The following is a 23884-nucleotide window of genomic DNA, read 5'->3' on the forward strand; positions in this document are numbered from 1 at the left end:
GTCCTAAGTGAGTACAGACAGGAATGTATGGCTTAAAAATGTACATATCAAACCAAAAGAAGAAAATGGGTTAACCAACAGGTCCAAATGAAAAACTGGAGCATACTGCTCAGTCAGTTCTCCTAGTGGTCAGATGTCCCCACACTCCCTAGTACCTATTTCCCAGAAATTATGCACCATGGCTATTTTTCACAACCTTCTCTGATGACTGAGATATGATTCAAGGAGAGAGTGAGTGCTGCACAATTTTAGTGTGGCTGTTAAGTGAGCTTCAGAGTGCCCCAGGGGGCCTCACACCCTCAGCATCCCACCAGCAGTACGGAAAACGCTGTTTAATATTTACTAATGAACGCCTTCTGCACAGAGCTTCAGGGGAGCTGTTGCGAGAAAGCTCCATGGAAGCTGGAGCCCAGGAGCACTCAGCTCTGACTCTGCTTGTTAACACCTCCCCAAGAGATGCAATTATTCTGCATGGCTGGCATTTCTGCTCAGAATTTCCAACATCCCCATAAGTCAGTTACTAAAGCAGGCTCATCAACATCACAGTTTATGAAGTAACAGGGGGAAAAAAAGAGAACTATGGTCTATCTCAGTGTCAGAGAAATGTCTGGCATACCAGAGTTAATGAGGGAAGCCAAGAAACCAGTCCCAGGGACAAGCCCACTAAAGAAAAGGTCACATTCCAATTGGTAACACCTAGGATGATCAAGGCTTGGGCAGCTACTCACTCATTCAGTGTAGTGATACTGGGACCAGTCTCTGTGATACTGGGAGTCTAGACTTCAAAGAGTTTATTTACCTAATTGTAAAAAAAAAAAAAAAAAAAAAAACAAAAAACTTGGCTTTTTGTTGGGTAATGATGTACAGATTTTGCTAAACTGACTTCTGATTTTATTTCCATTTTATATAACAGATAAGAAAAAAAATGGATGAATAACACAAAAAAGCAGTAATCAAGCCTCCTTTGGGTCATACCATTATTTATTCAAACATGAATTGATGCCTGAAAACTATTCAGAAATGCCCCTATGTGGCTTATATAATCTTTTACAAGCTTTTACTATACATTGCATATTCCTGCTCTTCATATATCTAGTAATTGTGATTGTATGTTCTCAACAACTGTGCATGCTACATTGTTGAGTGACTGGATTTTGTTGTCTTCCTTGCAAGAATGTTAAGTTTTATTAAAGTTGGCAAGTTACTTGCAGGTCAGCTTGATCTGTCAAGGCTTGGTTTTAGGTTTTGTTAGGGTGGGTCTAGGTTAGCACTATTCCTATGGTTGCTTTTTCCTGGTTCTCAATTGGAAGCCAGGGATGTCCAGAAAGGCTTTTCTAATCTACTAAGTCAGAACTCCAACATCTTCCCACCATTGGTGACCCCTGAGATATTCACTCAGCTCACAGCCCACCCACCCCTCATGTTTTTTTTTTTTTTCCTGCTAGGTCTCATGGAGTCCAGTCTTATTGATGTACAGCTTATTATTTGCCCAAAGACTCAAGAGGGCCCTACACAGATGTCTAGAGCTCTTCTTTGTGCAACATGCTTCTCTGTAGTCCCCTGCCATGAAAATTCCAGCTACCTTGGCAGTCCTGAAATATGATTTTCATTTCCTCTATCCAGTAAGTCTTCTGCTCTTTAAGGAACTCTGCCCTGTGCTACAGTTTAAAAAGCGTCCCAGGCAAAAAGTCAGGGTGGATATGGAACTCACTGTGTGCTTCCTTTTTCTCAAAGACAATATCCCTGCGCCAAGTTTTTGTCCAGTTCTTAAAATAACCCTACCTTGTATATTGTGTCTAGCTTTAGAGTTGTCTATGGCAGGAGGGAAAGTTCATTACCCTTTACTCCATTTTGGCCACAAAGAGAAGTTATATACACACTTAAAAAGACTGTTTCTTTAATTAGAGTGAGTTTATTTCATTCTAGATATAATAAAACTTGGTGTTCTATCTTTAAAAGTCTGAACTATTTCAAGGCCTAATTCCCCAAAGAAGTCCTACAGAAAGAATTTCTGAAATGAAGATACATACAAGAGTTTTTAATTACCCTGGAGTTTCCTTTGCTAGTCATATGCACCTTTCCCTAACAAGGCAGGTAAAGTATTCCCTATGGAAAAATAGTCACCATGAAACATCTTTATAAGGAAAAGTTAAATGCATTCAGTAAGTTAGTGCCATGCAATGTTGTTCAGATAATGGCACACATATACAATCATACTTTGAAACTGCTAAAGGCTAAATGTTTGTGGAAGTCATCAGCTGAGAGGGAGGGTCTGACCATGTAAGGTCCTTCCCATTCACCCTGGAGAGCTAAGAGCTCACTACACTATACTCCTGAAACCAACTCATAGCACATGGGTTAGGAAATGCTACAGAAGTAGCCCAAGAATCCAGATGTCACTAAGAAATGAAGAAAAGCTGAACCCAAATCTCAGTCCCCTGAAAGAGAACAGAGCTTCCACAGGCATTGCAAAAGGCAGGCAGGTATCAAGAAGGCCCAAGGGGATTTTAATAGGGGACAATGCAGAGCAGAAGTCCCAAAGCCTCTGCACTCACAGCCTGTATTTCCTCTAAGAAAAGGATGCTTCAATCTGGAGCCTCTTCAGAGAATAGCACCCAACAGCAACGCTGTGTGGCCAACCCCATGGGCCCCATTTATGTCCGGCATCTTGTGCTATTGTGTGTGTGGGACATGGCCTGAGAGTTTCTACGTAACAGATGGACCAGAACTACTCCCTGATTTCATCTGCAGCTTATATAACCTTAAGTCTCAGGAAATGGTTATACTTTTGGCCTTTTTTTCTAATGGAAAATACAGACTGTCTACTCCTATAAATGAACTTCAAAACTCAGTAACCACGTGAAAAGGAGATGCTTGCAGAGAGGGCTTTTTCCTGTTTATTTGTAATCCCATTTTAAGCCTGACAAGAGATGGGAACCACAATAGGCTGCCTAAACAAATGCAAACCATGAAGGTGGCATTTTTACTTTTATTTTTTTTGTCCATTTAAACAGAATCAAGTATGCGAAGTTATGTCACATTATGTTTTCATAGAAACTTTCCATCTTCTACTTCTTAGGTTGTTTACACTGACGTAACCACTTAATGCTGAATTTTAAAAGCTATTTCTAATGTCACCTGCAACTCATCCAAAGCACATTGCTAAAGGCACCCCTTAGCGCTTTACCGCTCAAGGACATACATCTTGTAGCTTAGCCTTTCTTTCCATTTATGTTTCGAGAACTGTATTGATTCAGTATCCAAATACATGACTTCCTTCAACTGAAAGGATAGTAGATATAATAAAAAAAAAAAAAACTGTCAAAGACACTGGCATTTAGAAAGCATCTTTCATAATGTCTTAAGAGATTTTCCTAGCCCCTGCACCAGCTCTAAGATACAAAGAAAGCTGTAAGGATGAGGGTTGGGGAGTATCTTCATTTTACAGATAAGCACTGGGAAGGAACAAGGGGTAAAGGACAAAACTGTGATCCTTAAGAAAGTCAAGAACCTCCAGGACAGCTACAGCAGTTCTTGGTAAATTTCTGAGTTCCCGCCTTCTATCTCCATTCTTCATCAGACAAATCTACACTTTAAAGTTTTTCTATTAGGATAACTTATTCCTTTGCATAAACATTTGTTTGGGGTCTTTTTCTCCATACTCAGCATATTTAGCTTTTAGGCCTGTACAGTGAGTAAAAACTCCAATTCGCAAATCAAACCCAGGCTCTAGGGCTGCTCAGCTGAGTGCAGGCCTGACTGGTGTCTTGTTTCTACAACAGCTCATCACCCTGGGGCACAGGGCCATGGCGGAGTGGGGGCCAGGGAAAGGCTCGGATATGGGGGAGTCTTGGTCTTATAATACAAAGGCTATTCCCAGGAAGACCAAAAATAAAATGAAAGTCCTTGAAATTCACTCAATTACTTATCAGCCATTTACTAAACACCGGCCTTCAGACAGCCTTGTAAGAAGAACAACAGACCAACCAATACTATTCTCTTAACATCTTTGCAGAGCAAAAATGTTTAATTTTGCCAAGGTCCAATTTAGCAGGTTTTTTTCTTTCATGGATTGTGCTTTTGGTGTTAGGTTTAATAACTCTTATCTCCTATGTTGTTATATATAACTTCTATGCTTTACATGTTGCCCAATGAGCCATTCTGAGTTACCCTTTGCATGTTTTAGGTTTAGGTTAGGGTTCATTTTCTTTCTTTTTTTGCCTATGAATGTCCAATTGTGCCAACACCATTTACTGAAAAGATTTTTTTCTTATATCTTCTTTGTGCTTTTGTGAAAATTAATTGGCTGTATTTTTATGGGTCTATTTGTGGGCATTCTATTCCAGGGGCCAGCAAACCACTGCCCATGGGCCAAATCTGGCCTACTACTATTTCTGTACAGCCCACGAGAATAGTTTTTATATTTTAAAAATCAAAAGCTTACTATTTCAAGAAATGAGAAAATTATACAAAATTCAAATTTAAGTGTCCATAAATAAAGTTTTATTGGAACTTAGCCACACCCATTCACTTACATGTGTGACTGCTTTAGCAAAGTTTTGACAGAGACTCTAAGGCCCATGAAGCCTAAAATATTTATTCTCTGGTCTTTTGCAGAAAAAGTTTGCCATGCCCTGGTGTAGGATATGAGGATCCTTAAGTATATTCATAGAGAACCTCAGGGACTCTCCGAATGCCACTTTAAAAAAAGTACTGTAAGAAGCTTTAAATAGAACCTCTGAAAGCCTTGAGGAAGAAGGAAAAGGAATGCATTTAATAGCTGACTACTCTTTCTAGCTAGGACTAAAATATAAAAGCCTTAAGTAAAACTATACTTAAAAGAATGAATTTTACTGCACTAATATTTATTTTAATGACATTTTTCTTAAATATCTCCATGAGTCATAAACTAAGGAAAAACATTTGTAATGTGAAAACATTTGTAATGTGAAAGATGACAGGCTAATGTCATGAATATTTTATAAAACTCAATTGGAAAATGACACATAAAATTGTCAACTTGAGTAATCATTTTTTAAATGCAAACACTTATCAGATTAGCAGAGATTAAAAAGAACAATAATATCTAGGGATGACAAGGATAGGGAAACAGTCTTACACACCTGTGGGGAAGTGAAGCTGGCACAATCTTCCAGAACATCACTTAAATGTCTTCTAAAGGCACTGAGGCAGCATTATAGTTAGCAACTTCTCATCAGGAAATAGTAACAACCCCACCACTCAACATCTACCTTTAGTGTGGTCTTCTATGTGCTTTACCTACTATGCCTCATTTCATCTTTATACCACGAGGAGGTAGTTCCTATTATCAGCTCCATTTCACAGATGTGGACACAGACACAGAGACAGAGCAGCCTGTCCACACTTGCACAGTGGTAGAAAGTGACAGAAGTAATGACACACCCATGAATTTACAAAGAAGGTGATGACTACATGCAACATGGTCTAAAATAGGATCTAAAACTGGAAACAAGCAAAATATGACAGAGAATGGTAGTACTCCATACATTAGTATACATAGCTAAGGAACGATTTTATAGGGCTGCCAAAATTAGAGAAAAAGAGATGAAATAGCATATATATGACTATTTTTATTTTGAACTATAACAGTGTGTGTGTATATTAAAAAATCTGGAAGATTATAGCTCAAATATTAAAAGAAGCATCTGAAGGTGTTAAGGTCACAGGTGATTTTGACTTTTCTTTGTATTTATGTTTTGTTTTCTTTTTTTCTTCTTCAAGAGTATTATTCACAAAATTTTAAAGTATTATTTAAAAGTGCATCCCACCTCATTTTTCATCTCATGAAAGTGTATTTTAATAACACATAAATACAAATGTAAAGAGCAATTGTATACAACTATAATAAATTTACTTTCATCCTAAGGAGGGTCAAAATAAATGATAAAGGGGATTTTCAGGAAAAGTACTGACCTTAATTTCAGGACAGTTCAATATACCATGAAAGAACTTCCTGTCACTGGGCATTTGTCATTTCTTCTTCCAAAAATAACTTATAATTGCAGTAACTATAATTTACCTTTTACCTTTCTGAAGCATTCTCAACCACAGCAGCTTAGTTTATCCTCACAACAGCCTCTCAGAGTAACACAAATACAAAGGTTGGACATAAAAAAAAGGAGAGGTTCTCTAATGCCTTAAGACACCTGCTGATTTTCCTGTGTGTGTCAGGAAAGAAGTCTCCCCAGAAGATGTGGCCAGGATGACTGACGTCCCGCCACTAAGGCACAGCACTCTGGAGAGAGATGACATTAGGCTGAACAAATACAAGATGCCTTTTAACAGTTATATGCCATTTGTGGTGGCACGCAGAGGTGAAAATTTGCATCCATTACAAATCATCTGTCTATCAAAAATGCAATTGGGATCACCAAATTTTGGGGTGGCACTGTTTTGACTGTCTACTGGTAAAGGAAAGACAGTTTCTCCGACTCCAAGTCCTATGTTTGGCCTCCTCACCTAATTGATAACTGTGCCTCTGTGACGTAAACAAGCCCAGTGAAGTGGCGCCTTGATCAAATGCATGTACGGCGCCAGGATTCCTCTCAGCCTTCCCACTGTCCTTGTTACTTTAAAGAGGAAGACAAAACAGCAGCAAACTATATTCCTTGGGATTTCTAATGCTCTGAAGAAGAGATATGTTATGACTTGTCGTGAGAAAGGACATACGTAGTCTAACAAGACAGGCCATACAGCAAGAAATATACCCTACGACATCAATGACTCACTGCTGAACACTGACATTTTCCAAATGTGTGTAAACCCAGATGATCCCAGACCTATGCTTAACTTCTTCATTCACTCATAAAACATGTCCTTTTAATGGGCCTGTCAGCATGTCATCATTTCCAGGGTGACACCTGATAATTTACTCCTCACCCTTGAAACCACATTTAATCCTAGCATTTTAGCTCCGCTAAAAGCTTCAGCAGTTCAGAGAGAAGGGTCCAGGCCAGAAATCTACTTAGCTGATCGCCTTTCTTATACCAAGCCGAGGACCTTTCTGGAGAGCCCTAGAGCTACTTCTCTTTGAGGAAACATCCTTTCTTCCTATGCGGCAGAAAGACAGGAAGTCTGAAGACAGTTTTCTAGTGAATAAATGTTTCCGTTAATGAATTAACGGGAGGGAGGTGGGAAGGGAAAATAAATAGCAGAACAAACAAAAGAACATATAATCATAGAGTGACTTAGGAAGAAGCCAGGACTCCCGCCCTCCCAGATCCTCCCCCCTCCCCCACCCGCAGGCCTCTCTCTCTGTCAGAGTCAACAGAAAACTAAGTGGCTGGAGGAGAAGAGAGCAAGGCAAACCACAGTGGGCATGGGAAGAAAGAGGAAGAAAGATGTGCACAAAGGGAAACCCCAGTAGCCCCGAGCTGAACTCATTTCCTCTGCACTGAATACAACATTTCATTTGGGGAGAGGCGACAGGAGGACGGCAGAGGCATAGGTGATGCTGCCCCGAGGAGATGAGACGCATGGACACCAAAGTGCAAGCGCCAGAAACAAATGGTTGGGGTGACGTCGAAGTAATGACGGTTTCCTGATAAAATCATAATGTCTTCTACTTGGAAAGAAAACCCCACCGCGCTTGTCCTAGATATTCAGCAACAGGGGGTGACTCTGGAGCAGACAAGAGACACCTCTGGTGGGGCGGGCCCTGAGCCCCACCGTCTACAAGCCTCCCGCTGCCCCACAGGAAACATAGGCGGGACCACCCTGCCCAGATCTCAAGGTCAGGCCAGGAGATGCCTCTGCCCTGCCTCTGTCATGACTTGCTGGGTGTCCCTTGGGAAAGTCACTTCTGGGCTTTGGGCCTCTGTTCCTCCTTTGGCATCTGAACAGAACACCCCTAGCCCCCCCTCACCCCTAGGGCTGCTGTGAGGATGAGCTCGAGGGAGACTAGTGAGTAAAAGGAGTGCAATGAGGAGTCCCAGGCTCTTGCTGCCAGCAGCCCAGAAGGGTTCTGGGAAGCTGGGGTCCTGCAGATAGATGGAGCTGTTATTCTCTCATTAAGTTCAGTGCTCCTCCACCGCCTGGAAAGGCAGGGAGGAATCATGGTGAGGTGGAGAGGAAAGAAGCTGGCTTAGTTAGTACTCAGCCCTCGCTGCAGGGCTAGCTCCAAATATCTGGGATCTCTGCTCTGATACCTCCCTAGGAAAAGGTGAAATGCCCAGTTTGCGTTTTTGTTTTTGTTTTTTTTTTATAAGGGGTTCCATTTTCTCTAATCCTCCAGGTCCCCTCTTACTCCAGGGTGCACCTGCTGGTGTCCCTCTCTGAACATCAACAGTTTACGCTGTCTCCTTCTCCTTCTCTCCATGTCTACTGGAGCACAATCTCTGATAACATTGTCTTTTTCAGTGTTTACCCTGATGCTGTCAAATAGGCTTATAACCGCGCAGAAACAGGCATTGTGTCCGCAGTGATAAGGTCGAAGACACAGCTACTCAGGGAAGACTCTTTATAGGAAATACCTAGAGATTGTTTTTTATAGGGGGTCATGCGGGAAAACATTCCGCCCAGGGCTGGTGGGGCTGCGGGGAAAGGACCATTGCTCTGAGGCCAGGAGGCTGTCAGTCAAGGCCAAGAGCATCGTCCCTCTTGGCAGCTGGGCCTGGGCAAGGAGCAGCCAGAGCTTCTCTGGTTAGAAAGCAGACCCAGAGGCCTTCGAATATGCTCTGAGCACAAATCGGGACGGCGGGAGCACAGAGGAGGGCGCCATAATGAAAGCTAAGTGCAGGTGTGCTCCGCAGAAGTGGACATGTTCCCAAACCCACAAGAATTTCTTTATAAATAAACTAAAAAACAGCCTTGCAGATCGCCACATTTCATCCTAGTTTCCAGGGACACATACAAATAATTGAGGTCTTTGCACATTACTTCAGGAACCGTGGAGGGCTTACAGGCATCCACTAAAGTGTCTGACTCATTGTCCAGAAAGCTTCATGAACTGATTGACAACCTAGGGTTAAAAATGAGGGTCACCCCACCCTGTGACCCCCACCACAGCACCGAAAAACGGGGCGAAAGGAAACCACCTTAACTGACTAGAAAAGGAAAAAACTGCCAGAACCTTTAGAGCAAAAGCAATTCAATTTAGCAATTCAGGTCTTTCATCTCCACTCATGCATGCAATAAAGAAGCATGTCCAAATGCAAATCAAACAAATCACAGTGAAATTATTCACTTTACAAGATCGATAGCACACAATCGTCTAGTGAACTGGGCAATCCCTGCACTCAGAACAAGAAGTAAGAATTTTCTGTAATGTCAGCAAGTTCGACAGATTCAGACTCCATTCTTACTTTCAGCAGGCGAAATATTTATGGTATGCCTTCTTTCCAAATTCTTGCTAAAATCTTCTCTGTTGTGAATTCTTACCTATTTTAGGTAGATTTTTCACCATTTTATACCTATTTCATATCAAGAAATTCCAGGCCCAGCACACCGGGCCCACCCACAAGAGCTCTTCCATGCTCATTTCCAAGGTGAAAGAGCAATCAAAGGTGAAGTGACAACTCCCAGCATACCCCGCAAGAGGCACTTTATACACAGCATCTTAGTAAACCCTCACAACAGCCTCTGTGGTCAGCCTCACAGCAGAGGAAGCCGAGGCTCGGGGGTGCATGACATGCTACAGACACACGGCTAGGAGGGCTAGAGCTGGGCTTCAAGCTCTGGCTCCACTGAGCTGCTAGCCTATGTGGCACTCATCATTTAACAAGGTGCTTCAACAAACTGGAAAGCTAGGTCAAGGTTGGTAGACATTTTGCAGTAATAAAAGTTAAAATCTGTAGAAGTACAGGTTAGCAAGAAACCTGATTTCACAGAGCATATAAAATAATAAAAACAGAATGAGAGCGTATAAGGGACTTGTTTTAAGCAACAGGCTCAAAAAGGCCCCAAGCACATGACGCCGAGCAGCCTGCGTGCACACAGCGGCATGCTCCTGGTGGAGAAAGCAGCAACATGGGTAGGTAGGCAGCGGGCAGCCTGGGCATCAGGACCAGGTCTGGGCCAAGGCAGAGAGGACGCTTGAGCAGGATGGGGAAGTCCTGGAAGCGTTTGTGAAGAACAGCAATGGGGATCAAGGCTACAAAGCCATGCTGAGGCCCGACTACCTGGGCAAATGAATACCAGAAAAATAGAGCAGGGTCTCACAAACAAAGAGAGAAAATTCTGTCACCTATGACTTCTGTTGGCATAGAGGGGCTCCAGGAGCCAGTACTGTCACAGGATGATAAAGAGAAGAAGCTGGGGTGCCTGGGGGACACATCCCTCCTCCCTTTGCCACCCCAAGGCTCTCCTCCAGAGCTGCATGGTGGAAGATCCAGAAGGAGGGACAAAGCAGGGAGGGGGACTGGCTCTCTGTTCACCAGCCCAGGCTGGGAGGTGTGGACGCCAGCCTGGGCCTGGCCCTCCCGTGGGTGGGAAGAAGCAGGGACGCAGGAAGGCAGACCCCTCAGGTGGGGGTGTTGGTGGGCTTGGGGTTGGCAGAGGACAACCAGGGGGAGCAAGGATGAAAGTGACAGGGCACACGAGGCACGAGGAGCAGCATGAGTATTCAAGTCAGGTCAGCGGACCAAGTGTCCAGGCAGGACAAGTGCCCGCATCGCAAATGTAATATTATTTGTAAGCTGCCTCATAATTTGCAAATGGCCATGAAAGCAGGCTCTCGGCACAAGCCTCAGGTCACTCTCAAAAGCAGCCTTCCTCCTCTGCCTGCTGCTCGCTCCCTGTGGTCTGGATGGGGGCCGAAGAGACCCTTCCTCGCTGAGCCCTTTAGGCAACTCCGCTTAAGCTGGCAGGTAGACACGCAATGGTCAAGACGAACGTGCTCTCGCTGTAGGTATTCACATGACAAAGAGGGAACCAGATGCATTCAGAGACGAGGTCGTCCGTGGTGCTTTTCTCTTTTCCCCAAACCTTGTTAAATACTATTGGCACATCTGGTTTTCAATGAAAAAGTGGCTGACCCCTCCAAACACAAAGAGAAAAGACAGCCCACCCCATGGCAAAGAACGGCAGCGACTGAATTCCCTGGTGGCCTGCTCTTCACCAGATACTTGCTCGACCCCCCGCCCTGTACCGTTCACACCCCGCCCACTGACTGTGGTTCCATTTCTGTAGTTTTCTTACCTGATGTTGACTGTGGTGTAATATTTTGAAAGAGACCGCAGGCACTTAACTTTTATTACAGTAATTGCTACAGTTGTTGCATTTTATTATTTGTTACTACTATTAATCTCTTACTGTGCCTAATTTATAAATTAAATTTTATCATAGGCCTGTACACCTAGGAAAAACAGAGTCTATGAGGTTCAGTACTAGCTGCAGTTTTAGGCATCCACTGGGGGGCTTGGAACACATCCCCATGGAGAAAACCTAATATTTGTGCTAATTATCAGCATATTTGTATTATGCTACACCCCATTTAACCACTTCCCAATTCTGAGTGCTGGGTGAAGGGTCTAATTAAAACCAGGGAAAGCACCATGCACAGCAGGCGGCGCCCGCAGCCGGGGGAAAGGGTGGAGGGGCAGAGAAGCAGACTGCGGCCTCCCTGGCAGAACAAGGGCAGCCTTGTCCCGTTTTCCTCTTGTCTCACCTGCCACCTGCGGAAGTACACTGAAGTCAGTTCAGGGAGAACATTTCACAGGTAAAAAAAAAAGGATGGACGAGTTCTTGGGACCTAAGCAAAGTAGGGAATAGTTTGCTATTCCAGAACGGCGCCTGCAGCATTGCCCAGCGTACCCCGTCCACACAGAGCGGGCTAGCGCTCCCGAAAATAATCTGACCTTTGGCGAGCTACTTAACCTCTGGCTAACTTCACTGATGGGCATCTTTGGTTCAGGTTCTTACAACACACAACCTTCATGGAAATTTCCTAAAGGTAACCACCCTTGATTATAAAGGTTATAAAAGTAAATCCTACCTATCACTTTATAGACAAACTTGGGGTTGGGGACTGGGGGCACAGTCCACACCATGGTCCCCTCCCTCCCAGTAATGGCTAGAGGCAATCCTTTTCCTTGCACCCTCCACCCTACCAACACATCCCAGCCCTGCTGAGCAGAGACACCCAGGGGAGCCCTAGTCGGGCTTGTGATAGGGAATTAGAGGTTCCTGCCACTCACCTGGATACAAGGATAAATCCACCCTACACATCTTAAAGACGGTTCACTGCATTTGACCATCACGAAACTCTACTTCAGAGAAAAGGCCTCTATTCCTGAATCACTTCAACAATGCATCTCTCAACCACCTACTTGGTGAGGGCTATTACACAAAAGCACAAGCAGTAACGCTCCAGATCCTGTTAAGCTGTGTCACTTCACACAGATTTTATAGCTCTCTGTATATTTACAGGACTCTGCCTGTAATGATAATAAAATCGCCCAACCTTAGCCCAAACAAGACAGGCAAAATTCTCTCAGGCTCGCTACCTGTCTTTGATCTGAGCAGCAAACATTCTTCAAGCGCTTTCTGCTGAGCCATGAGCAGTCTTTTCAAAGCCCTTCCTTACGTCACTCCTCACAGGGAGCTTTTGTGCCAAGGCTGCTGTGGAAAGGGGTAGTCCGACTAAGCAGGCCACCTTCTGGGTTAGCTCTTCTGGGACAGATGTCTTCTGCAGGACCATGCAAATCTGCAGCTAGCTCCAAGGCAAACAGAATCTATTCAGTTTTCAAGTTCATTATTCACCTGGACACACTGAACTTAGCCTGATCTAGAGGAAAGACGTAAGCGTCTTCATCAGGAATTGAGAGCCATGAGAAGCAAGTGCTTCAGGGGCTGAAACAAAAGGTTGTCTCCAGTCAACACCCCAGATCGAGTCACAGCTTAGAAGGCAGGCAGAAACCTTTGTTTACCTTATTGATGAGAGTGACTATATCCCCTTCTTTGATTGTCAATTCATCGTCATTCTGTGCCTCGTATGGAAATATTACTTTGCAGTAATCCTTGGCTGTAAGGAAAGAAAAAAACAACCTTTAAGACACTTGATCTAGGAGAAGATGTTAACTTCTGAGGAAAGCACACTTACTAGGACACTACTACTGTATAAAGGGTCAGCCTCAGAAAACTACCTCAGATGGCTCATTTTTGGCTCATGCATATTATGATTATCATCTCTTCCCCCCCACACACAGATTACATGACATCATAAAGTGCCCTTGAATGCTCTGTGTCTCTCAGGCAGAAAAGCAAAAAGATTTCCTTGATCTCAGGATGATGCTGGGTTGTTGGAAAAGTCATGACATATTTTTTGCACAGAAAACAGAAAAAATACATCATGACTTTTCCGACAACCCAATAGAAGTGTCTGTTTTATTTTCTTTATTTTTATAGGTCATTTCATAGACACTTCAGGTAGATGCATAAGCAGACATAATCCACAAAGATCAAAAAGTTTAAAGTCTGCCCTTGTTGGCTTCTCCCACGTATCACTAGATCTGAAACTGGGTATCTGCATTTGTTGTTTGTCGTAAGGCCGACATGGTAGCCAAAACAACGAAAGAGATGCCGCAGAGCTACATTTTAAGAGAAAGAAGAAGGTGTGTTTATATGTCAACAAAAGTCAACCATTAATAGTCAACAAATACTAACCAAATGTTCTTTACACAGACACATGCATGCATGTGTCATAGAGGGGGTCGTTCATCAGCAAGGATAGGCACTGGCTCTTAGCAAAGAGGGAAAGACAGTAAAGCCACTCAGAATCAGTTCGGGAATTTCTTGAATTATATGCTTTCCAAAGTCATCTGATGTTAAATCTTCTCTATTTATGCAACAGTGCCAGCTTAGAAGAATGAAAATACTTGTAAGATATTTGGGAAATCAAGACCTGAAAAACTGGAGTTTGATGACTCAGGACAGAAGGTGGTGAGAAAGATTCTTCAAGAGAATTAGTGTCTACTGTGCTGGGATAGGCATTTATTACTCTGCATCTAAGTCAACAATCCTAATGGCTTTGAACGGCTTAGCCATTTCCGAAGGATTAGGTCAGTTCCTGCAGAGAGATCACAACCTAGAGCTATATACATAAATATCAATTATCTTATTCCCAGGACAGTTTGTATCACCGAAATGTGTTTTTTTTTATTATAGTTATTGTCACATCAATCAAAGAGTGATATATAATGTAAAAGCAATAAAAATCTCTAATAAAGACAAACTGTGGTCTAAGGTTGGTCTAGACATGATGAGGGGAGAAGAGACGAAAGGAGAAGGGGCAAAGAGAAAGACTCATTTTGCTTCTGCAGAGATTTTTTGTTTTCTGCCCAGTGGTTGGAAGGTATCAGTTACATCCCCGACCTAGAGCTGGCAAAACTTCCGTCCTAAGTACACTGAGCCCTGATGCTTCTGCTCATTAACCTGTGCTGAGTTTTGAAATCCCACCCATCTCAATCGCCTAAATAGTCCTATGTCCACATAGTTACCCATGTTCCATCTCTTTTAAATAAGTAATAGAAAACCTCTTAAATTCTAAATCTGCCAAACATTCTAAACAAAGGGAAAAAGTTAAGCATCTTTAAAATGGATAATGACAGCTCCTTACCAATTTTCCTATTGACTGTGCTAGTGAAGTATGACTATCCAACCTCAAAACTTACAATGCTGAAACAATTACAGCATTATTGAAAAACTGTCCTGCAGAGTCCTACTTTAAGAACAATTCTTTGGATGGAACTCATGAAAGCATTTCACAAAGAACGGCAGACACCTGTGGCCAACAAAGAAAAGGAACAAGTCATGTGTCTGGTCCTTTCCATCAGATAAAGTTCATGGAGGGTGGTGGATTGTTGGTTAACTCCCAGCAGTCATTCCTCATTCCCTGCTAAGTTCACAGAACCCAAACGTGCTCAGGCATCGTATTCAGGAACAGGGACTCCTCCCATAGCCTGAGAGATGAGGAAAACATATCTAGGCAAATAATATTAATTTCATTTCGCTCTGTCAATGACTGGTCTAGGGGTGAGCAAGTGATCTACTGCTAGCCCATGAGAGGTGAGAGGAACTCTGTTGGGGGGTATGGGGGTACTGTTAGATGTGTTCCAGGATAAACACAGAGATGTGAGGGAGAGAGTTGCCTCTGCCTTCCTGCTTTTAGCATTGTTTTGTCCTTGTTGGAAGACGGTATAACATTTGGTGCTGCTGTGATCATATTTCATCTGTGAGAGGAAAGTCAAGAAAATTACAGGGGGCCTCCCTGGTGGCGCAAGGGGTTAAGTCTCAGCACCACCAAGTTATTGGCAGCCACTGCAACATGAGCTCAATCCCTGGCCAGGGAGCTGACCCACATGGTGAGCAGACCTCTCCTGACTCGCCTGCTGCTCCCCTCAGCAGTGTATTTCAGTAGTTCTGCCTATTCTGCTCCCTACTCTGGTGAATCCTCTCAACTTCCCCGCACTTCTGGCTTACACCCCAGCTCAGGCCTCACACTGTTGAAACGTCTCTTGAATTAACAAACTTGGGGTGGGGGTGGGGCCTGTCTATGGAACTCTGGCTACCCGACTTAATGAGACTATTGATTACTACTACTTAGGGGTCAGGCAGGCATTCATTACTACAGCAGAAGACACTGTCATGAAGGAAATTGGTATTAGAAGATATTTTGAGTTGCCTCCTCTGAAACGCCTGACTGTGATTTGCCTCGCCCCCCTCAAAAGGTCTTGCTATGTGTCTTCGTGCATCTTTTTCATTCCATATCCCCCTTGCTATCTCAGGACATGGCCCAAATAAGGGGGTCAAAAAATGACTGGCATCAACTTGTAACCAACTTTTGAGAAAACATTTACAAGAAAGTACTAGCATGCCTTTAAAATGTTTCACAGAGCCATTTTGTTTTATATTCACAGTTTTCCTATAAGCTAAAGAGGGCAGGTGCCCCTACCTTTTTTTAAAACAGCTTTAATGACTTAATGCCATAAATTCACCCATTTTTAATTGTACAATTAGAAGAATTTTAATAGTTGTGTGACTACCACTGTAGTGATATCACTAGTTTTTAGAACACTTCTGTCACATATTATGCTGCTTTCTGTGTGAAGCATTGGACAAAGAATTATCTTGAAAGCACCAATTTTAGATAACAGGAGCAGATAATGACTGGTGCCAGTGGCTACCGTCAACTACTACTCTCCATGAAGCAGGTTCCTGCGTCATGTCTAGGGTCTCTTGGCATCCTCAGAGCCAGACACAGCTCCCATTTGATTTTTTTTTTTTATGACCCCCTCATGATACCTATAAAGTGGGGGAAAATGAGATGGACAGAACAGTAGGAGAGGATTCTGGTTCAGAAGTCAGGGTAGTCAAGACTGGGTTGGGTCCTAGTGGGCATTCCCAAGCATACAAGCTGAGGCAATCGTGGCTGGAGGTCAGAACCCCAGTGTCCTGAGGTGTCAAATGAGAGGCCAGTCAAGAAGGGATAACAGGAGCATTTGCTTGCTTCCTCAGAACACTTTTAGTAAATTTAAACTTATTCTAACCCCCAACATCAAACAACTAAAAACTCTGGTTAAATTAGAGAGTGGGGCTGGCCCATTTCCTACCCAGGTTCCCAAAATATCTTAATGAAACTCTGGAGCTCCAAAGAGCACCCTGGGTGAGACCCAAGTTCCACCCAGTTCTGACACGTCATGACTCGAGTCACAGGCACTATGACCCAGAACACCCTTAACCAAACACGGCAAACATTAGTGTCACATTTTAAGTTATTATGATATATTTTAAAATAAGAATTTGTTTTCACTTCTGAGGCATTTGGGCCCTAATTCAGTAGTACTGGAAAATAAAAACATTCTGTTTGTTGGATATAACAATGGTTTCAAGATACTCAAAATTAAATGTAGATGCAAAACAAACAAACAAACAAACAAAAAAAAAAAAACAAAAAAAGCCATACTAACTCTGAGGCTCTGGTTTTGATTTTACAGTACATGGAATGAAGATGTTCCCTACGTTAATTCAAACTTTTATTGAGTCACCACCATGAAAAAGATATTGTCAGCTCTTGGACCTGTGAGACACAAGTTAGTCCAGCCACCTCCTCCCACCCTCGCAGGGAAGTGATGATCTATTGCCTGGACAAAGGCAAGGGGAGAGGAATGACAGGAAGAAAAGATAAACACACGAATAAGCATAAACTCACTATGATGAGCATTGTGTTTTAGAGAAAGGCGAGATTACATTCACAAGAGTTCACAAAAGGAGGCCTTCGGTAGCTCTTGAAAAGAGAGTATAATTCTATTTTTTTTTTGGACGTGGGAAGGTTACAAATTTTAAATGACTAGCAACAGAGATGGAGAGGAAGGGAATGAAATTAATTCCCTTTTACAAGCAGGCATTTTTTAGAGGCAGGCATTTTCCACCTATTCATCAATTAGAGGGATTTAATTAGTTGAAGATCAAATAGGAATGAATACACACACATATACACACACAAAGATGCAATTTATACAGTAATTGAGATGATTTTGCCTATTTTTATTTAGAAATATACAAATTACTAATGAATTGGCATAATACTGAAATTCTATGTCAGGTCTTAGCTTTCATTTCTTAGAGTTCCCTAAGAATATGATAAAAAGCAGTGACTCTTTTTCTAGAAAAAGGGAGAAAAACCCAACACTGTCAAACACATTCAGAGGTGCAGAGACAATGCCGTATAGAATATCAGAAGGTTCTAGAACCCTGAAGCCCTTGCCTAGTTTCAGGTCAAGAGTCCCTGTACTAAATAATGATGGTTTTCCAATTTTAAAAATGTTGCTCTATTAAAATTGCCCAAAAAAACCCCATAATTTCAGTCTCTAAACTTCTAGAAATGTATATGAGATAAAAAACAGGCTGTTTAAGAAATTGAACCCACATACACACATCCCATTACTCTCTTCAGCTGGTTTTATAATCCATATAAAGAACAAACAAACACAAACAGACTTTAAGAATATCCTCAGTTTAAAGGAATAAAAGCCAAACAAACGGAATAAATGTATCAGCAAGAACATATACATACACCGAGGGAATAGCATTAAATCCATTCTCTGGGCTTGATTTGAGAACACATGTCCTAAAGCCCATGCGTCACAGAGTCTGGTAAGAAGCCTTCTAGGACTCTTAGCAACGGTGGAAAGAACCAGGTCACGCCTAGAACTCTCTTCCTTTGGGACACCAAGACAAAAGTATCAGGCTAAGTGCTGCCAGCATTCACCACATCTGAATTTCTTTCCATAAACTGACAAACATTATAGATATTACTGGTTCACGACCTCTTTTCCAGAGGCCCTGGGGACAGAATTTTTCAGATTTCAGAAAGGAAATATACTGCAATACCATATAATAAGCACCATCCCCAGCTAGGGTCTGGGGTTGTACCAAACCATCAAATACATTAAAATTCTGCAGCGCAGGGATGAGACATCACCCCAAGTGGGATCAAGACCATACACAGATGCACATTAGTCCAAATTTAAGCACCTGACAAATGATAAAGCATTTTAGTTGTACAACCTTTTTATATTTTGAAATTGCAATAAAGTATAGACTTGGATCACGTTCTGGGTAAAGAGATTATAAACTAGTGTCTAGTTCTGAAGGAACTTTGAATCAAGGAGAGGACACGGGCTGTACACACAGAGCTGTGACAAGACAACAGCGAGGAGAGTGTGAGAATGGTGCACTTGACTCAGAGCATCATTGATCTGGGGCAGGGACATCACTTCCCAAAGGGAGGCTCAGGACATTTCTTGGAGGAGTGAAACAACACTGGGCTCTGTCTAATGTTCTAGGGCTTAGATGAGAGCAGAAGTGGGGTTGGGATGTGTTTCCCAGTCAGTGCTGATAAGAATGATATGGAGCACCTGCTCTTCTATGCCATCCCAGAGCCTTCCTGGAGGTCTGAACCCCAGTCTGAGATGGGTCAAAGGACCCCCCACAAACCAGCACTCTAGTGATGTCATCAGCAGGGAAGCTTATGAAACACAAGTTTAGGTTAGTGCTTCTCAGGTGGGAGGGTTGGAACTACAGATCCCCTCTGCCCCTAGGGTTCTGATTCCACAGGGCTGGGGTAGGCCTTGGGATCTGCATCTTTCACAAGTTTCCAGAGGGCACTGAGGCTGCTGATCCTTGAACACACAGTGAGGGCCCCAGTCCAGGCCCAGGTATTAGCAAGGATGCAGTGCTAGGAAGGTGCAAATCAACATGGGGACCCAGGGGGCAGACCAGTGTGGTGGTGGTGCAGGGGTGGGTGTGCTGGGGCACAGATGCAGACGGGAAATTCAGTCCTGGTCAGATTCTGAGCACCCAGGGTGGTGGGGTGGGATTGGAATGCACCTGGGGCTTGTCACTGCTTCAGTAAATGTTAACCGAGTCCACTGTGTGCCTGGCAGCAGGGATGCAGTAGCGCCCCCCCATCCCACCCCAGACTTTACTGTCGTTTACACCAGCAGTTCATCGGCCATACCAGCAGACATCTGCGCCTGCTACAGCGGGGGCCAGGGAGGGTGGTTAGCATTGCTAGCCTCTGGTGGGTGGAGGCCAGGGCTGCTTCTAAACCTCCTACAACGGACACAAGACAGCGCCACAGCAAAGAATGATCTGTCCCAAATGCCCCTAGTGCTGACGAACAACTCTAAAATTCAGACAGGGAAATGAAATGCCACACATATGTCACTATAGTGTCAACTCCAGTCCGACACCTACCTTCATGGGTAAGCTGACCATGACCCCAAATCACAACAGAGACCTCTGTTCTTGGATGTGGCTAGAAATTTGACTTTCAAGCTATTTCCTGACTATGAATTATAACAATTATAACACCTTTCATTCTTTCATTTTTAAAGAGAGAACTTTTTCTTTTTTTTATAAGAAAATAAAGGTCTGCACCTCGAGGGAACAGTAACAGCCACATGGCACCCAGGTCACCAACACAGAGGACAACTCCTAAGAATGATGAATGATCAGAAAGGGCGTGAGCGGCCTGTTGTGAGCAGGGAAAGCTCAGCCTCTGCCCCTCAGTCGCTTATTCGGACGCCTGATCTGCCTTGGTACAAATTCTGTCAGGAATTTTTTTTTTCTAACCCACCTGCTCAACTGGTCTTCTGAATCTCTAAGACTAAAATATTTGTTTGGAAAGATGCTAAACAGCCCTTTCTCTGAACTATTTTTCTATCTCACCAAAGCCACAAATCTGCATCAATTGTAGTGAGGGAAACAGCAGATGTGGCGAGCTGGAGGAACCTCAGGGCACTTCAGTTATGAATATTTAGACAGTTTGCCTCTTGTTATGAAAATTATGGCAATCTGTTCCCCAGCATTTCAGATGAATTTTAATATCATAAAAGCTTTATTGGGGGAGGGGGGTCATGGTAGACGTTCAATTACATCCTGATCAGCTGAGTTTCACTTTCACTCAGAAAATGCCAACTCACATGGACCTTTTTTTTGAATCGCACTCTCAATCTCGATGTCAGTTTGAACCACAGCATGCTAAGGAGACAGCTGTGCAAGAAGGGGCTTCGCCCATCTGTACTGCTGGGCAATTTGACCATAGCTTAGGCTTACGACCAAATGCACAGAAGCTGTGCTGCTTCCAAGGTCAGGTCATTTCTAATAGTTGATCAGCCCTCTGTGTCCTTCCACACCAGGTGGCACCTCCAATCCAGGAAGAGGCAAAATGTTCCAAATGGAGGGGCATTTGAGGGGATTAGGGTGCCTCATGGAAGTCGTGGGAGAACAATTAGCCCAGAATTTTGCTCTTTACAATGAAAGCCAGAGTGCAAGGGAAGCGATTAAACTGCAGTAATTCTTGCTCTAGGATCCATGGAAAATGTCCTTCAACAGTGATCCCTCAGGGGCCTCCCTGGTGGCGCAAGGGGTTGAGCACCACACTATGAAGCAATCGCAGCCTCTGCAGCATGAGTTCAATCCCTGGCCAGCCAGGGAGAAACCCACATGGCGCAGCAGACCTCTCCTGACTCGCCTGCTGCTCCCCTCAGCAGTGTTTTTCAGTCAGTCTGCCTGTTCTGTTCCCCACTCTGTCTCTGGTGAATCCTCTTGCCCCCCTCATCTCTGGCCTGTACCCCAGCTCTTGTATGCATAAATAAATAAATCTTTAAAAAAAAAAAACAGTGATCCCTCAGGTCTTCGCTGATGACACTAGCCACTGCCACCTACGCTCAGGGACATCAGCTCATCTCCCTAGTGAACTGTCCGTGACTTCCTCCTGTTTCTCTTGCCCGCTGCTCAGGTCCCTGAATGCAGAAACCTTTCACTCTGCATCATAAAGCTTTAGGAATTGGATTAGAGGATGAAGATGTTGAGAGAAACCTCATGGATTTGTCTCCAGTACAATCTTCTGACTTCACAATGAAGGACAAGGCCAGAGAAAATAAATTATTTTCCCAAGGTCACATAGCTAGCTAATAGCAGAGCTAGTCCTCAGATTCATCTTTCTTGACTGTTGGCCAAAAATATACCCCTGAGTTTCTGCAAAACCAGTCTTCATTAACAACCAGTCCTCACCCCACGTCCACCCCTGGCCCATGCTCCTCGAGAGCCAGGTGATGGGCCAGGTAATAGATCTATGGAGGACTGAACATGGATTGGACGAGAGTTAGGAGAGCCTCCCATGTGCTTAAGGAGCTGAACACTAGGAACTGTTCATTTCCAGGCCCAGGAAGCTCAACGTAGATCCCAGAATTATTCTCAAACGGCACTATCCAATATGGTGGTCACTAGGCATGCATGGCTATTTAGCACATCCAAGTTGAGATGCACTTGAAAAATATATATGGACTGTGAAGACCTCATATGGAAAAAAAAAAGAAAGAAAATATTGGGTTGTAGGAACAGGACGCATTTTTACATAAAAAAACAGAAAAAATATGTCATGGCTTTGCAACAACCACATATATCTATGGTATGGTTGTTGGAAACTCAAGTTCACTTTTATTGCCTTTTCAATAAGTTTAAAACCTTGAAGGGTAAAATATCATGTGTATTCTGTGACCTCTGGCATTAGCAGGGAGGTGGCTTCAGAACGTGGTGTGTACCGTGTCACTGTTACCATGGGCACACGCTACCTTTCCCAGAGGCTAGTTTTAATTCCGTTTGCCACCTGGAGTCGCTGAAGTTGTTCTTTGCCTTGTAAGCATAAGCACATCTCTTGCTTAGGTAGTATTCAGTTTTATCTTGAGCATAAACACCTTCAATTTTAAGAAGAGCTGTATGCTCCCTCTGGTTCCAGAGCCCTTGCTTGCAGCCACCAAAAATGGCCTTGCACCACAGCCTTGCAGCAATATGGCAGATGTCCTGTTCCCAACAGGTCACCATAGCCTCCAGGGTGGTGGTTGAAAATATTTCATTTAATAATTTTACATGGATTACATATTAAAATGACAATATTTTGAATTTATTTCATTAAGTAAAATATATTGAAGTTCACCTGTCCCTTCTTTTTTTAATATGTTGACTGCAAATACAAACTCGCATATGTGGCTCACATAGTATCTCTATTGGCCAGCATTGTCTAAAACACAGCACACTCCCCACACACCCCCACCTGATCCTTCTAAAAAGACCTGAGTCTCATGCCTGCAGCCATCACATAGGGCAAAAAGAAAGAGAACACAGCAAGAACATGCTCTTCTCTTAGGCGCAGTTCTTGAGACCCTGAGGACTAGTCACTTAACCATGCCCTGTTACTTACAAGTAACATGCCAGTTCCTCTGTTTGGCCTCCCCTAAAAGCACCCATAATCACCCAAGGTTCTACTGACTCTGAACAGAGTTGAACAATCTCCCTTCCATTGAAACTCTTTTCCACTAAAAATAACATTCTCTGCTTCTCAGATTACTTCTGTGAGTAGCGGTCAGGTTGGTGATGGTCATGGCTGTTACATGTGACAGTCTATCCATCCTAGGGACCATATTCCAATTACCTTTGACATTTGCCTTCTCCATTCCCTTCTCCTGCCTCTGGCCCACTCTAGTCATCCAAGAAACATTCCTAATAACTCTGACCATTTATAGACTTGTTAACAGCTGTAAATACACAACGAGCAGTTGAGTGGAAGAAAGGAAGAAGAGGCTACTGCATAACGAGAGAATTGTTTTCAAAAATGATTTGACTTTCAAGTCTTAAAAAAATACATTCTGGACTCTTGAAAAATCATGAAGATTTCAGTGCCTAAACATCAGTTTAGCAGGATAACCCTATAATCTGCATGAATAAATGCAGAGGCTGGTTTCTTCTTTGGAATATTTACAAGCTTGGAACAGTGGTTATGAAAAGGTGGGCCTCAGACCAGGAGTGGCAGTGGTGGCTGTAGCAGCAGCAGCAGCTGGTAATATGTTAGAAAAGCAGTTTTCAAGTCCCACTCCAGACCTACTGACTTGGAAATTCTGGAAGCAGGACCCACACACCTATAGTTTAACAAGCTCTCCAGATGATGCTGGGGCACCCTCAAGGTTGAGACGCTCTGGATTAGAGTGTTAGACTAGTGGGCTCTCTGCTTATTGTCTGGAGTCTGACTATATTGTGAACACTTGAAAGGCAAGTATCTCATCAGGGCCTTAACCATTAAGACAGAGCTCTAGCATCTGCATCTGTATCATTCATGATTTATTTATCTAAATCACCATTTTTGCCTTGACAGCTCCCATAAATTCATTTGCTCACGTCTAAGGCAGGACCCTCAAAACTACTTATTTTGTGCTGCAAAAGGAATTCCTGGTATACTATTCTGCAATTGTTATCCTCATAAGGAAATCTGAAACTGGAAACAAACCAAAATGAAATCCCTAGAAGGAACTAAAGTACTCGTTTCTGGGAAAAAGACACACTGGAG

The 23884-nt window shown here is 43.2% G+C and overlaps 1 protein-coding gene across 7 annotated transcripts in view; it reads right to left on the reverse strand.

Moving 5' to 3' along the window:
- The window catches only part of SH3KBP1 (SH3 domain containing kinase binding protein 1), a gene marked incomplete at its 3' end in the record, with an annotated part of 264383 nt that overhangs the window by 66228 nt on the left and 174271 nt on the right, over positions 1-23884 (reverse strand). For all 7 annotated transcript variants that reach the window (XM_084258276.1, XM_084258273.1, XM_084258275.1 and 4 more), the window contains one exon: positions 12909-13003. In XM_084258276.1, the coding sequence (XP_084114402.1) occupies positions 12909-13003 (95 nt within the window). The remainder of the gene's footprint in view (positions 1-12908; positions 13004-23884) is intronic.

Source organism: Talpa europaea (genome assembly GCF_964194135.1).
Source record: "Talpa europaea genome assembly, chromosome: X".
Taxonomy (NCBI): Eukaryota; Metazoa; Chordata; class Mammalia; order Eulipotyphla; family Talpidae; genus Talpa; species Talpa europaea.